This window comes from Eutrigla gurnardus (assembly GCF_963514095.1).
Source record: "Eutrigla gurnardus genome assembly, chromosome: 10".
NCBI classification, from domain to species: Eukaryota; Metazoa; Chordata; class Actinopteri; order Perciformes; family Triglidae; genus Eutrigla; species Eutrigla gurnardus.
The window spans coordinates 28,422,288-28,436,296 of NC_139924.1; the positions used below are offsets into that span (position 1 = coordinate 28,422,288).

At 44.2% G+C, this 14,009-nt stretch overlaps 1 protein-coding gene across 4 annotated transcripts in view; it reads left to right on the top strand.

The window, feature by feature from the left end:
- ncam1b (neural cell adhesion molecule 1b) overlaps positions 1-11,068 on the top strand; it is a 69,071-nt gene extending 58,003 nt beyond the window's left edge. For 3 of the 4 annotated variants that reach the window (XM_084019524.1, XM_084019525.1, XM_084019526.1), the window contains 6 exons: positions 377-501; positions 878-1,058; positions 2,852-3,050; positions 4,257-4,373; positions 4,982-5,971; positions 10,929-11,068. In XM_084019524.1, the coding sequence (XP_083875650.1) occupies positions 377-501; positions 878-1,058; positions 2,852-3,050; positions 4,257-4,373; positions 4,982-5,971; positions 10,929-11,049 (1,733 nt within the window). In that variant the 3' untranslated portion in view covers positions 11,050-11,068. The remainder of the gene's footprint in view (positions 1-376; positions 502-877; positions 1,059-2,851; positions 3,051-4,256; positions 4,374-4,981; positions 5,972-10,928) is intronic. The other variant, XM_084019527.1, reaches the window with a different exon arrangement.
- Positions 11,069-14,009: the final 2,941 nt, after the last annotated feature.

The following is a 14,009-nucleotide window of genomic DNA, read 5'->3' on the forward strand; positions in this document are numbered from 1 at the left end:
AATATCGTGAATCGCAATTATTTTGACCATCATCCCACAGCTTTACAGATGAACAGCTTTTATTAAACTAAATAACATAAAAAACATAAACATTTGAGTTAATTAGAAATAATCCCCCGAAGCCTCGTGTGACACCGGTTGAATGTCACTCAGCGACTCCGACTGAGTCAGAGCATCATGTGACTCGTGTTTCATTTGGTAATTGGGCCGACTCGAGGTGACTCGAGGCGAGCGGTGGAGGAAGGACAGTCTCAAAGTTTTTACATTTCATTTTTCTTTGCTTTACATTTTTAAAGGTAGACTGATAAAATAAAATACCCCTTTGCATCCTTTTTTAACGAGCGTTTTAATCAACCCCGTCCTCTTGCTCCCGTAGGAAACCCCAATCCTCCCAAACTGGAAGGGGAGCTCGAACCCAAAGGCAACTCCCTCAAAGTCCGCTGGATCAAGCAGGACGACGGCGGCTCGCCCATCTTACATTATCTGGTCCGCTACAAACCGGTGAGTCTCACAGCTGATTGGTCCTCTGAAAAACGGCTCTGATTGTCAGTTGATCATTTAAATAAAACAATGATCTGGTTCTTGCCTCTCCAATGTGAATATTTGCTGGTTTCGTTGAGCTTTTTATGATTTAAAAAGAGATCCTAGGATGAAGAGATCAGATTTTGGTGGTAAAATGTCCCTGTGACATCACTAAAGGCGATGTTATTTTGGATTTTTCACTATTTTCATAATTGATTAATCAGTTAAGGCACATTTTGATCGCTCAAAGCTCCTCAAATGTGAGAATTCTATTAAGAATGGGTTGTTGAAGAGAATAAAGCGTAGGTTGGTGATCGTTAGCAGCTCGTACTGTAGCGGGTCCGTGTGTCCTCAGGTCCAGGTCTCGGACTGGAAGCCGGAGATCCGGCTCCCCGGCGCTAGCGACTACGTGGTCCTCAGCGGTCTGGAGTGGGACACCGAGTACAGCGTCTTCGTGGTGGCGGAGAATAAGAAGGGCAAGTCTCAGCCGGCCACCATGACCTTCAGGACGAGCACGCAGCCGGACGCCATCCCAGGTAATAGCCCCCCCTACACCCACCCACCCACCCGCTCAGCTGGAACTAAACAGCCAGAACACTGAGGCGCCAAACTCAAAGCTGGAAACCAGAGCGTGAATGATTTCAACTTTCTCGCTCTGGAAGGTGAATGACCACTAAATACTCTACGGGGGAGGGAGGGAGGGGGGATGGATTTTCCACTCTTTAAAGTTTTAAATGAGCTTTGAGTTTGCGCTCGCAGAACTGGGACAAGCAACTTCCACCTGAGGATGAAACCATGGTAGATGTATTTTTTAGTTTATAGCGTTTGTCCTCGCGTGGAAGCGGCCCTTTAAATGCTCGATAACCTCCGACCCCCGAGGCTTTAACCTCAGCTGACCGTAGAAGAACTACACTTCCCATCAGATTTCCCGTAGACGCCGCCGAGTCTCCCAAGCCTTCCTCTCGCTTCCTCCCTTCTTCTAATTCATTTCCTAATCTGAAGCATTTCCCATCGAGTCACATGATCGTCTCCCACCTTCCTGCTTTTGCTTTGATGTGTTGGATTTATTTTCTTCCTTTCTTTCAATACAATTCTTCATTTTTTCCACTTTTGACACATTTTCACTTTCTCTCTTCCTTTTTTTCCACCCTTCTCTTTTTTCCTCCCCCTTCATTTCCCCTCTCTCTCTCTCTCTCTCTCTCTCTCTCTCTCTCTCTCTCTCTTGATGGTCCTGCTCTCTCGCCCCGGTCCTGGACTTTTCCGGTTGCTGTGGACCACCTGAACGTTTTTCGTCCCCTCCCCACGTGTGCATTTTTTGGTGTCGTCGGGCTCCGCCCCCTTCCTTCCTTCCTACCCTCAGCCACCTCAGCCAATCAGGGCTGTCCATCCATGACATGCACTGTGACATCACTCATCTCGTCCCTCATCATTGTGCTCCTGCTCTCATAGTGTCCGCAAGGGGAGGGGAGGGGGGGGGGGCAACTCACGCCATAACTCGTAGAAAGGAGAGCTCGCCTTTTTCTCCGGAATGCTTTCACTCCTTTAAATAAAAAACCAGACTTTGTCCACGACGGCCTCGTCTCCGTCTCCGTTGTGGGTGAGAGGATAAAAAAACAGGGTGCTGTGTAGATTCAGACATGGGTGCTGAAAGCAAAGGTAGCGGGGAGACTCCGCCTCCAACAGAGACTCCGCCTCCAACAGATCCACGCTGCTCAGCATCCAAACGCCGGCGGCTCTAGAGACGACTGTTTACTAGATATAAAAAATAAAATCAATACATAAATAGCACGTAGAGCAGAAGCGTTTACTGTTTTATTCTTTTAATCGCTCGCAAACATGACGAACTGTGAAGAGTTGTAACATTTAACGTTTACGTGGAGAATAATATTTGGACATTTTTAGCAGCAGAATTGTTACAATTGTTTTTGTGCTGTTTTACTAAGACGAAATATATCAAATTTCATATCAGAATATTCAACAAAAAAACAAGCTGTTTTTTTTATACATTTATATTGGAGGCTGCATTTGATTCTCTAGATAATGAGTTCAAAGAGTTTCTGTAGAAAGCGAGAGGATGTCTGACGGTGGCGATGCATCACATTTCTCACTCGCAACACAGTGTACGCTTCGGTTTCTTCCTGATACCAAATAAATATTGGTTGTTTATTTATTTTGTGTTCACGTGTGTTTTATCGATTACAAACTTCACATGTTGAATTCACGGCGAGGCGACGAGAAGGTGAGTGGTTTGTAAACGGTAGCGTAGCTGCACGGTTCCCTGACTCCGGCCTGTTTGAAGTAAACCGTCCTCGTCTCCTCGTCGTTGCAGATGTGGGCGAGGAGGCGGCGCTCTCCATGGGCGTCATGCTGTGGGCCGGCATCCTGGTCGTGGCCTTCGTCCTGCTGCTGCTCGCCGTCGACGTCACCTGTTACTTCGTCAACAAGTGCGGCCTCATCATGTGTCTGTGTGGGAAATCTGGCACCGGGACCAAAGGTCACAACCTGGAGGAGGGCAAGGCGGCGTTCATGTGAGTAGCGGAGACACCTATAATCAAACCATTTCATTTTTATTCTCACAACCCGTTACGCTCTAATTAACTCATTTTTTTATTAACGATGGATCAGATGATTACTCAGCGCTTTTTAGCTTTCTGATGCAGCCCGAAACTTACTTAACTGCGTCATATTTTTAGTACTTTTTTTTCTTGTCCGAAATCATTTGTCACAGTTAAATTTTTTGCGTTTTTCGCATTCGGGTAGTTTGACCGATCGGAGCCACCGTAGAGCTCGTCCACCTCGTTGCTCAAAGCAAGACGCTGTCTGACAAACATACAGATGCCGAGCATTCTGGGATTTGGGGTCCTGTAGCTGTTTGGTGTGAAGGTACTGACGTCTCCTGCATTATTTCCAGTGGCAGCAGGCAGATCTTTAATTTATTGTGATCAAAACACCTCTGGATCCACCCATCATGTATATCCAGATAATGCATCCAGATACAGATTAAATATTATACCAATTACAAAAACTTTGGTTCTGAAAAGTGAAGCCGAGGCTGAAGTGCCTTAAACTTGCCGGAGCCGATCCCAGCTGACATTGGGCGAAGGTGGGGTCCGCCAGTCTCATCAAACCAATTAAGAGTCGCCAATTAACCTGTGGGACTGTGGGCGGAGCTCTGAGGTCACACCTGCTGAACCCCGGCCCTTTAAATATGATTAGATTTTTGCTTTGTGGTTGTGAGTAATCAATCTAAATGTGTTCCAGTTGTTTACCTTCCTCGTCTACTGTAGTTCCCCTGTAATCACCGCCTGCCTACATCCCCCAGAAGGCATTTCAGCATCGACATTGAAGAAGATTAAGAATCTCAGCTTCAGGTTTTTATGTTCAGGCAGATAAAAAGCGGGAGCTAACTGGAGGGAAGGGCTTTCCATTAAGGGGAGAAAATATAAAATGTTGTGCCTCCCGAGAAAAATCAACATGTTGCGACTGCAGTGCATTATGGGCCGCGGTAGCAGGAACGATACACAAATCAATGAACAGGAGCCATAAATGAGATGACGTTTTTAAAAGGGCCCCGCTTTCAGAGAAACACCAAGGATTTCAACATCAAAACACACATTTGTGTGAATGTGAGCTTTATAACTACATAACTTCACTAAATATCGTGAACCGCATGGTGACATCGTCCCACACCTCCTCGCCGTTTAACAAAGACAACACGTGTCTCCATCCTGCAGGAAAGACGAGTCCAAAGAGCCGATCGTGGAAGTCAGAACGGAGGATGAGTGCACGGCCAATCACAACGCAGCAGGACCCACAGAGCCCAATGAGACCACGCCGCTAACGGAGCCAGAGTGAGTTTTCTTTATTATTATTATTCTTATTATTATTGCCGCTCCTTCGCTGTCGTGCATTGCACTCCACTTCAAAGAATAATGATCTTATTCAACGTATTTTTGGGGAGAAATAAAAAAGTTCAGGTCATTCTTAGGTGGAGTCCACTGAGCCGCGTTGCTTTTCTGTTTTCTTTTATTCTTATATTCCCCTTCGGAGGAACTTTGTGTTGAGGTTTTCTGTCTTCGTTTGTGATCAAGGTTGAAGCAATACCAGTTACAGCCACACGGGGGCCCACAGCCTTGGTGAGCAAATTAGAACGAAGCAGTCATTGTCGCTGGTACTGTTCAACCCTTTTAAGGTGGTTTCTGCTGGGAAGACTGGTTTCCAGTACATGTAGCCTCCATGTTGGTGTGTGTATGAGACGTCCACTCACAGCATGACGCCCTCTTTATTTATTTGTTTGTTTGCTCACTAGGCTTTAATGTTTGTTTCAGTTGCTTTGATGTTTTTGCGTGATTTTGATTTCTGTTCTGTTTCTTTGACTAACCCGTCTGAATGCTCTCGTCGGCCACCCGTCCTCCTGGTGTCTAGTCTGTGTGTCTCTGTTCTCTCCCTGCTCTCTCAGGCTGGCGGCTCGCACCGCCGCTCCGGCGCCGGACGCCGTCTCCGACTCCGACACGGCCACCGCCACGCATGACCCCGTTCCGGACAGCCCCTCTAGCGAGACCACCACCCTCACGTGTAGCCTGTCCACCCCGGCCAACGACCCCTCGCCCTCGCCCACCCCCGTGCCGGCCCCGACGCCGGAGTCGAACACGCCGCCGCCGACCCCGCTCCTCATCACGGGCTCTGCCGTCGAGGCTAAAATGGTAGAGCGGCGGCGAGGAAGCGACGCTCCGAAGGTGGAGGAGGAGCTGCGGGAGAACACACCCACGACGCCGCCGTCCACCCCCGATTGGACTAAAGCTCAAAAGTCAGGGACGCCGATCCCACCGAAGCGTCGCCATTCGCCCAAACTCGCCGCTCTGAACGCTAAAAGTAGTCCGCCGGTGTCGCCTCTGGCCGCGTCCTCGCCGTTGCCGTCACCCGGCCTTGAAGCCAGGAAGCCCGCTCCGAGGCCACCGCTCAACCTACGGCCGTTAGACACCGAGACACCCGGCGCCGCCCCGAACCCAGACTCGGATCCTAGGGGGCGTGGCCTCGCCGTCTCCCACGCTAACGCCCAACCGGTCGATAACAACGCGGTTGCTCTTAAAGTCCTGGAAGAATCTGTTCCTCTGGTTGCAGACGTTCCGTCTCCGTTGCCCGTCACCCTGATCCCCGTTGCCGTGGTTTCAAACGATCTCCTCACGTCGCCGCCCGACACGTATGACCCGCTCGCCGCCGGCGTGCGACCCATGAACGCCGATTTAGACTTCGAGCTGACGAACGGGACGGAGAGAGCCTCGCTGCCGCCTGCGGACCTGATTAGCTTAGAGAGCCCGCCCTCTGCCCCCTCTCTGCCCAATGGAGACGGAGCAGACCGCCCCCCCTCAGGCCCAGACCGCCCCCCCTCAGGCCCAGCTCTGGTGGCGTCAGACCCTCTGGCCAAGACGGCTCCTCCTGTCAACGATGAGTACGGCTCCCTCTAGAGGTTTATCTGTATGTGTGCGTGTGTGTGTGTGTGTGTAAACCCGTACTCCCATCCATTCACCACCGCATCGTGCCATCGAACCAACACAACCTTGTAGTGTAGAACTGTGATGTCATCGGGGTCAGAGGTCAGTGAGATTGTTGTGGTTGTGTGTTATTTTCTGCTCGTGTGTGTAAATGTTCTCCATCGTGGGTTTTTTTTTTTTTTTTTTTTTTTTTCACTTTTGCAACATTTAGATGAGTTTGAGACTCACGTTTAAAAATGTCACGAGAACGAGATGAAACGCTCGTCTGTGAATCAGTTAATCATCGTAGAAATAAAATCATCTTAATGAACGTGGAGACAAAAAATAACACACGTTGCATTTCCACATTCCTTTAAGACATTTAGAGACAACAAGTCGTGAAAAATAAGTCATTTTTATTAGTAAAAACAGCATTGAATGAATTAATAGTACATGATAAATTATTTTGTGTTTAATATATTTTCTGTTGTTGAATTCAAAGCACATTCAGACGAATGTAAACATTAAAATAATGAAATGTAAAGTTAATTAAATTATTTATAAAAATGTATTTTTTCCTTTAAGGGAGATGTGGGTCTGTGTGTAGGAATTTATCGCGATTTAAAAAAAAAAAGCCATGATAAGTTGATAGTCTTAACCCTCGGGGCACTTTAAAAATGTATGCACACTCACTACCTTCGGGCCTGTTTGGGCCACGCCAATACAAAAAACTTTTTTTTTTCACTTTCACTGCATAAACCTTTTCAACAACTTCAGACCTAACCTTAGATATAAAGCTTGTTATTAGTTTTTAACTTTTTTTTCTGTTTTTAAGCCTTTTTCTCACACGAACATTGTGTACTTTTTATGCGAAAAACAGAAAATATGCAATATTTTCCAAAAATGAGGTGCAAAGAGGATTATTTGAGATGAAGTTATTACAGCCTTGACTAGGTCAAAAATTGATAACATCATTGTTTTTGATGCATTATTATTTTTGGAGACATTAGAGTTTTTTCAAAAAACTTACACCTGTTACTTTCGGGCCCAAATGGGGTCCCTCTCATAAAAGTGTCATAAAAAATGAATGAATGAATTTTTTTTTTCACTTTCACTGCATCAACCTTTTCAACAACTTCAGACCTAACAATAGATATAAAGCTTATTATAATAATTATTATTATTTTATGTTTTAGGCCCTTTTTACATACAAAAAATGTCTAATTTCAATGCAAAAAGCACAAAATATGCAATATTTTCCAAAAATGAGGTGCAAAGAGTATTGCACACTGCATGGGATAAATGGTAAATGGCCTCATTTATATAGCGCTTTTATCCAAAGCGCTTTACAGGAATGACTGACATTCACCCATTCACACACCGATGGCAGAGTCAACCACGCAGGGCGACAGTCAGCTCGTCAGGAGCAATTAGGGTGAGGTGTCTTGCTCAGGGACACCAGGCACTCAGCTTGGTCGAACCGGCGATCTTGCGGTTGCCAGCCAACCCGCTCTACCTCCTGAGCTAAACCCCCCCTGAAGTTATTACAGCCTTGACTAGGTCAAAAATTGATAACATCATTGTTTTTGATGCATTATTATTTTTGGAGACATTAGAGGTTTTCCAAAAAAACTTACACCTGTTACTTTCGGGCCCAAATGGGGTCCCCCTCATAAAAGTGTCATAAAAAATGAATACATTTTCACTTTCACTGCATCAACCTTTTCAACAATTTCAGACCTAACAATAGATATAAAGCTTAGTATTATTATTTTATGTTTTAGGCCCTTTTTTCATACAAAAATGCCTGGTTCACATCATCAAATCGCACCTTTCAGGTCACATGGAATAGCTCGATGTCCAAACCCTGTTCTCTGGACCCTAACCCTTACCCTCAAGGCTCAGTATTAGGACCGCTTCTGTTCTCACTATACACCAGATCACTAGGTTCTGTTATCACATCGCATGGATTCTCCTACCATTGCTACGCTGATGACACCCAGCTGTTCCTCTCTTTTCCCCCGTCCTCTGACGCTCACATTGCAACTCGCATCTCGGACTGTCTGGCTGACATCTCTGTCTGGACAACTGCACATCACCTCAAGCTTAACCTGAATAAAACCGAACTCCTCTTCATCCCAGGGAAAGACTGCCCTCGCATGGACCTGTCGGTCACTGTCGAGGGCATCACAGTATTGCCGTCGTCAACTGCGAGGAACCTGGGTGTAATCCTCGATGACCAACTATCCTGCACCCCCAACATCACTGCTGTGGCCCGATCCTGCAGATTTGCCCTCTACAATATCCGCAGGATTCGGACCTTCCTCACAAAGGATGCAACGCAACTCTTGGTCCAAGCACTGGTCATCTCCTGCCTTGACTACTGCAACTCTCTCCTGGCCGGACTCCCGGCCTCTGCGATTAAACCATTGCAGCGTATCCAGAACGCTGCAGCACGCCTTATCTTCAATCTACCCAAATTCTCCCATGTGACCCCCCTCCTCCGTGACCTCCACTGGCTCCCTGTTGCAGCACGCATCCAATTCAAGACGATGACACTGGCCTTCAGGGCCATCAATGGAACGGCACCCATCTACCTCCAAACACGCTTTGGAGAAAAGCGCTATATAAATGAGGCCATTTACACTGGTCAAACCTCACGCCCTGAGGTGAGCACTTCGCTCCTCTACTTCAGCTGGCCGGCTGGTACCACCATCGCTGAAATCAAACAAATGCTGCTCAACAAAGTCCAGACTCTTCTCTGTTCTGGTCCTCAGTGGTGACTATTTTTTAGCTCTTACTTTATCGGCAACGATACGTTGTGGTTTCTTTGTTTCTTTCTTTTGACAAATGTACTTATTGTAAGTCGCTTTGGACAAAAGCTAAATGACCTAAATGTAAATGTAAAACCACACAGCCAATACTACAGAGGAGGGTCTCTTTTCATCAAGAAACAAAAACATAAACAAATCCCACCTGGCCCTTCGGAATTGAATTTCACACACACACACACAGACACACACAGACACACACAGACACACAGACACACACACACACACACACACACACACACACACAGACACACACAGACACACACACACACACACACACACAGACACACACAGACACACACACACACACACAGACACACACACACACACACACACAGACACACACAGACACACACACACACAGACACACACACACACACACACACAGACACACACAGACACACACACACACACACACACAGACACACACACACACACACACACACACAGACACACACACACACACACACACAGACACACACAGACACACACACACACAGACACACACACAGACACACACACACACACAGACACACACACACACACACACAGACACACACACACAGACACACACACACACACACACACAAACACACACACACACACAGACACACACACACAGACACACAGACACACACAATCAATCACATTCACACCACTCTTTTATATCAATCCCAACACACCCAAACCATATTTGAGCCGTTCTGGTCATGCATTTTGCAGAATACGAACTAGGCTCCTATTGTGACACTGTGCTCTGATCTCAGGCTGCTCCTCATGACTGTCTGCTGTCTGTTGGACAAATGACCAGTCTGACCAGGCTGCAAACTAGTTGTGCAGACTTCAGAGAAGCAACAGCATTGATATTTTATACCACACAGCCAACAGTGCAGTGGAGTCTCTCTTTTGATCAAGAAAAAAAGACATGCACAAATCTCCATTTGCCTGTGAAGAGCTCATTTTCACAAACACACACTCAGACACACACACACACAATTTATTCTCAAACACATTCACACCACTCTTTTATATTAATTCCAACACACTAAGACCATTTTTGTGGATTTCAGCCTCTTCACTGGCATGCATTCTGCAGGATAAGACAACCATTCCATCCATTGAAACTGTGTGTGGTTTGCTCTACTGCCCCCAGTGGTTTGAGGGAGTCAGCACACCTCAAACCTTTTTTTCTGTTATTTTGAAGGGAGAGGCTTGGGAAGTCACATTGATGCTGGCTTTAGAGAAAAAAATGACCGTTTCACAGTATGTCAAAAAAACCTAATTTTATGGTTTTATAATGGGAGTTAATGGGGCCCGCCACGGTCCCGAAGGTGGCAGGTGTGGGAATTTTTTTTATGGTATATTCTATACATCTTGCAATCAAATGGATGAAAAAAAAATGTTTTAAAAATTAAAAGACATTCCTTGGAGAAGTTTCAGAAAAGTAGGCGTTAAACTGACAGAGATATTGATACTCAAAAATCAAAAGTACCCAAACGGTCCCCCAAAGTGCCCCGAGGGTTAAATATGGTCATGTGACTTTAAAAAGGCGTCTAGCTTGATATCAGGAGGGAGAAGTGAAATTACAGCCTGATTCAACAAAATACAGGATTCAAACATGTTTTATTTTAAATGCATTTATCTTTTATTAATGATTTATGATCATTTTAATTCAAGATTTTACCTTTTTTTTTTCTCCTCGGCCTCAAAAAATTCTAATTTTCTGACAGAATAGACCAAATTGAGTCACCTCTCCCTCTCGTCCACCAGATGGCGATATCACTCAATGACCCGACGTCATTAAACGCTGTGTGAAAGGGGCGTGGTCATGTGCAGACAGGAAGTAGTGGTTCCTTTGAAGTATCTGATTAGCATAATGATAAAAGGCTAGGTGGATGACGGGTCAGCTGCTCCGGTATGTTCACTGTGTTTATTATTTTATGGGATGTTGTCGAGGTGGTGAAGAGATATGTAAGAAGAACTCAAACCCGTCTTCTTACATATTATTGGGTGAAGCTGTCGTTGAGAATAAATGGTGTTTTTATTTTCTACCCGACGATGGCGACGTTTACTCATTTCATTATTTCTTTTCCTCCCGCTGCAGGAATATTTTTTCCGATGAGAAAGTGAAGCTGGAGGAGGCGGAGCTATCGAACGCCATGACGGAGATCGCCGCCGGACACAACAACGTCACACAGACGAGTAGTGCAGAGAGCAAAGCATGATGGGTCGGGGAACCCCCCCCCCCCCCCCCCCCAAAAAAAAGAAAAATCCCCAAAATGTTTTTGCTGCGAGGAGTTTTTGATTTCCAGTGCCCTTAAATCCACACACACACACACACACACACACACACACACACACACACACACACACACACACACACACGCGTGTGATTGGTTACGAGCGGCTGTGATTTAAGTTCTGGTTTCATTCATGAAATGTTTTACTACAAACCCACGAGAGGAGTTTATCTTTTAGATCATAAGAGATTTATTTTATTTTTTTATTGTGATTTTATTTAACCGGTCTGGAAGATTAAAAGGAAACAATCTCTTATTATTATTTAATATGATTATTATTATTATAACGATCGCTTGGTAAATATATGAAATTAGATTTCCTGTTTTTTGTGCTTTTTCAGATTTGAATTGTGTTGGATTAATATGAAAAATGTATAAAAAGACAAAAACCTGACTATATATATATATATAAATATATATATGAATTATTTTTCTTATTTTCCCGTTCTGCTGTCGACGTGTACAACTGTTCTGTTTTCTCTTTAGTTCTGCATGTCCGACCTGCACGTCGGTGGGTTTCTTGGTTTACGAGGTTTTCTCACGGATACTGGATTTCAAACACACAGGCCGACGTCGCTGGCTGGATGATGGACGATAAACATGTTATTATGAGTATCAAAATAAATCAAACCCCACAGGAAGCAGCAGGAGGGGAGGAGACCGGTCCATTTAGTCCGTCACTGCCTCACCACAGCGCTGGTGAAATATTCATTAATGAAATATATTTGAATTAAAACACAGAATCTATCGAGCAAAAGGGATTTATATCCGGGAAACAAGCTTGAAGAAAGATCCGGCTTCCTACTTTTTAGTTTGAGCAAGAAAATAAAAAAAATACCCAGGAATGAATTTAAAAAAAACAGATTTTTATACTATTTAAAAAGCATTTCTTTCCATTTCCTGCCTGCCAGCTTGTGCACTGTGCCTGTGTGTCAGTAGATTGTCCTGTCATCAGTTTCTATGATAATCTGCATAGCTTTTTGTCGTGAGAGATTTAGCCTGTTCTTTTGTTCATTTTAATTATTGTTTTTTTAAATATACTGTATTATTAGAAGAAAAGTACGATAAATGGACTAATGTTGCTCATTATAAACACGTGGTGTATGAAAACTCGTCCGTCTGGTCACAGCACTATATATTTGCCAGCTATAACGAAGGAAGGTGTGTTTTTTTAAGCCTTGGCATGAGTACTTTGTGTACTACTACTACTACTACGTCAGTACTTTATGAGGCAGATAGACGTGCTCATGTTAGTTTGTGGGGGGGGGCGGGTTGATGAGTGTTACCTTTTGGACTTGTTCTGACATCACCACATTGATTTTTACCCCCCAGGTTGTTATTCAAGTGTTCTGTAATGTGGAATTCCTTTTTTTCTAGTTTTTTGTCTTTTTTTTTTTTTACAAAAAATTAAATATCACTCACCAAGAGCTTGAGGAGGGGGGGGGGGGGGGCAGGGTGGTCCCGCCTGAAACAGAAGATTTAAAATAAATCCAGATAATAGATGAAGATGTACTCGCCTCGCTGTCACATGACCACCTTGCTCCCTCGTCATTGGACGCTCCTCCCTCCTGGTTTTCATCATCGGGTCAAACTCAGAGAAATATCTGTTGTGTACATTCTGAGTGCTAACCCATTTCCAAAAATTATAAGAATAAAAAAAATGTTTTCCCAATCTCAGTTTGTCCTGGCACGTTTTTCCAGGTCCAGGTTGCGAGGACGCAGTTGGGCCGCTAGATGGCGGTAGAGCGCGTGTTTTGGGGTCTCCCCCTCTCTTTTGTTTTCGCCATGTCATGGACACGCAGGACTATTTACAGAAAGGTTACAGAGCAAACAGGTTGTGTTGGTGCTGGAAAATTCCCTGGGCAACTTGTTCACATAGATGAGGGGCAAATAAACACGTGTTGCATCATGTTTGTAAAGTTGATACCTGCAGGCTTGGATGTCTAAATACTTTGAGATTTGCAGCTGTGGCTCTGACGTGACCTGGACCCCCGGACCTGTTTCTGCAGCATCCTCTGTCCTACATTTACATTTTAAATAAATGTGTTCTGGAATAAATGTAGGCTCTCCCCCCCCCCCGGAGGTCCAGATGCCCTGTAGATGCCTCTCTGATTGGAGAGAGGGGCCGATCATTCAGAGCCGTGACGTCGCCACGGTGATGAGTTTTCTTCTTTTTTTTTTTTTTTCACTCCAGCCAGTCAAGTCAGCAGCAGGCAGCCGTGACGCGGCAGGAAGTGGAGTGACGTAGCCTTCAAAGTAAACCGGTGAAAGTGAGAAGTGACGGTGCAACATGTGGCGATGATGGAGAAACTTCTTTAGTTTTAACACTTTATTCTTCTAAGTGTTGAAATAATAATAACAAGTAATAATAAGTCAGGTTTTCACTGCGTGATAAAATAATACACAATATAGAGAAAAAAAATATCAAAAGTCAAATTAATCTTTTTAAAAATGAAAATACAGCACAAAAAATAAAACAAACATGAAAGCGTAAAACAATTAACATTTCACAAAATAATTATTGAAGGCAAAATAATTCACATAAACGGTATTGTTGCTATATCTGCAGTGATTTTTAGTAATATAATTAAAAGTCAAATTCATCTTTATGATAAATAAAGATACAGCACAAAAAAAACAGACAAAAATAAATAAATTTCACTCCAAGAAAATGATTTACACTCATGTTATTATTGCTATACCTACAGAAAGTGTCTATAATAATGTATTTATATATATATTATAAATGATTAATACCAGTACTTTAACAACCACAGAAAAAGTGCAGTTAAATCCATCTTTAATTTGACAAATGAATTACTCTCTATGCGTATATAAATATAACAGTATATCATAACCACAACATAACAATACTACATCACATG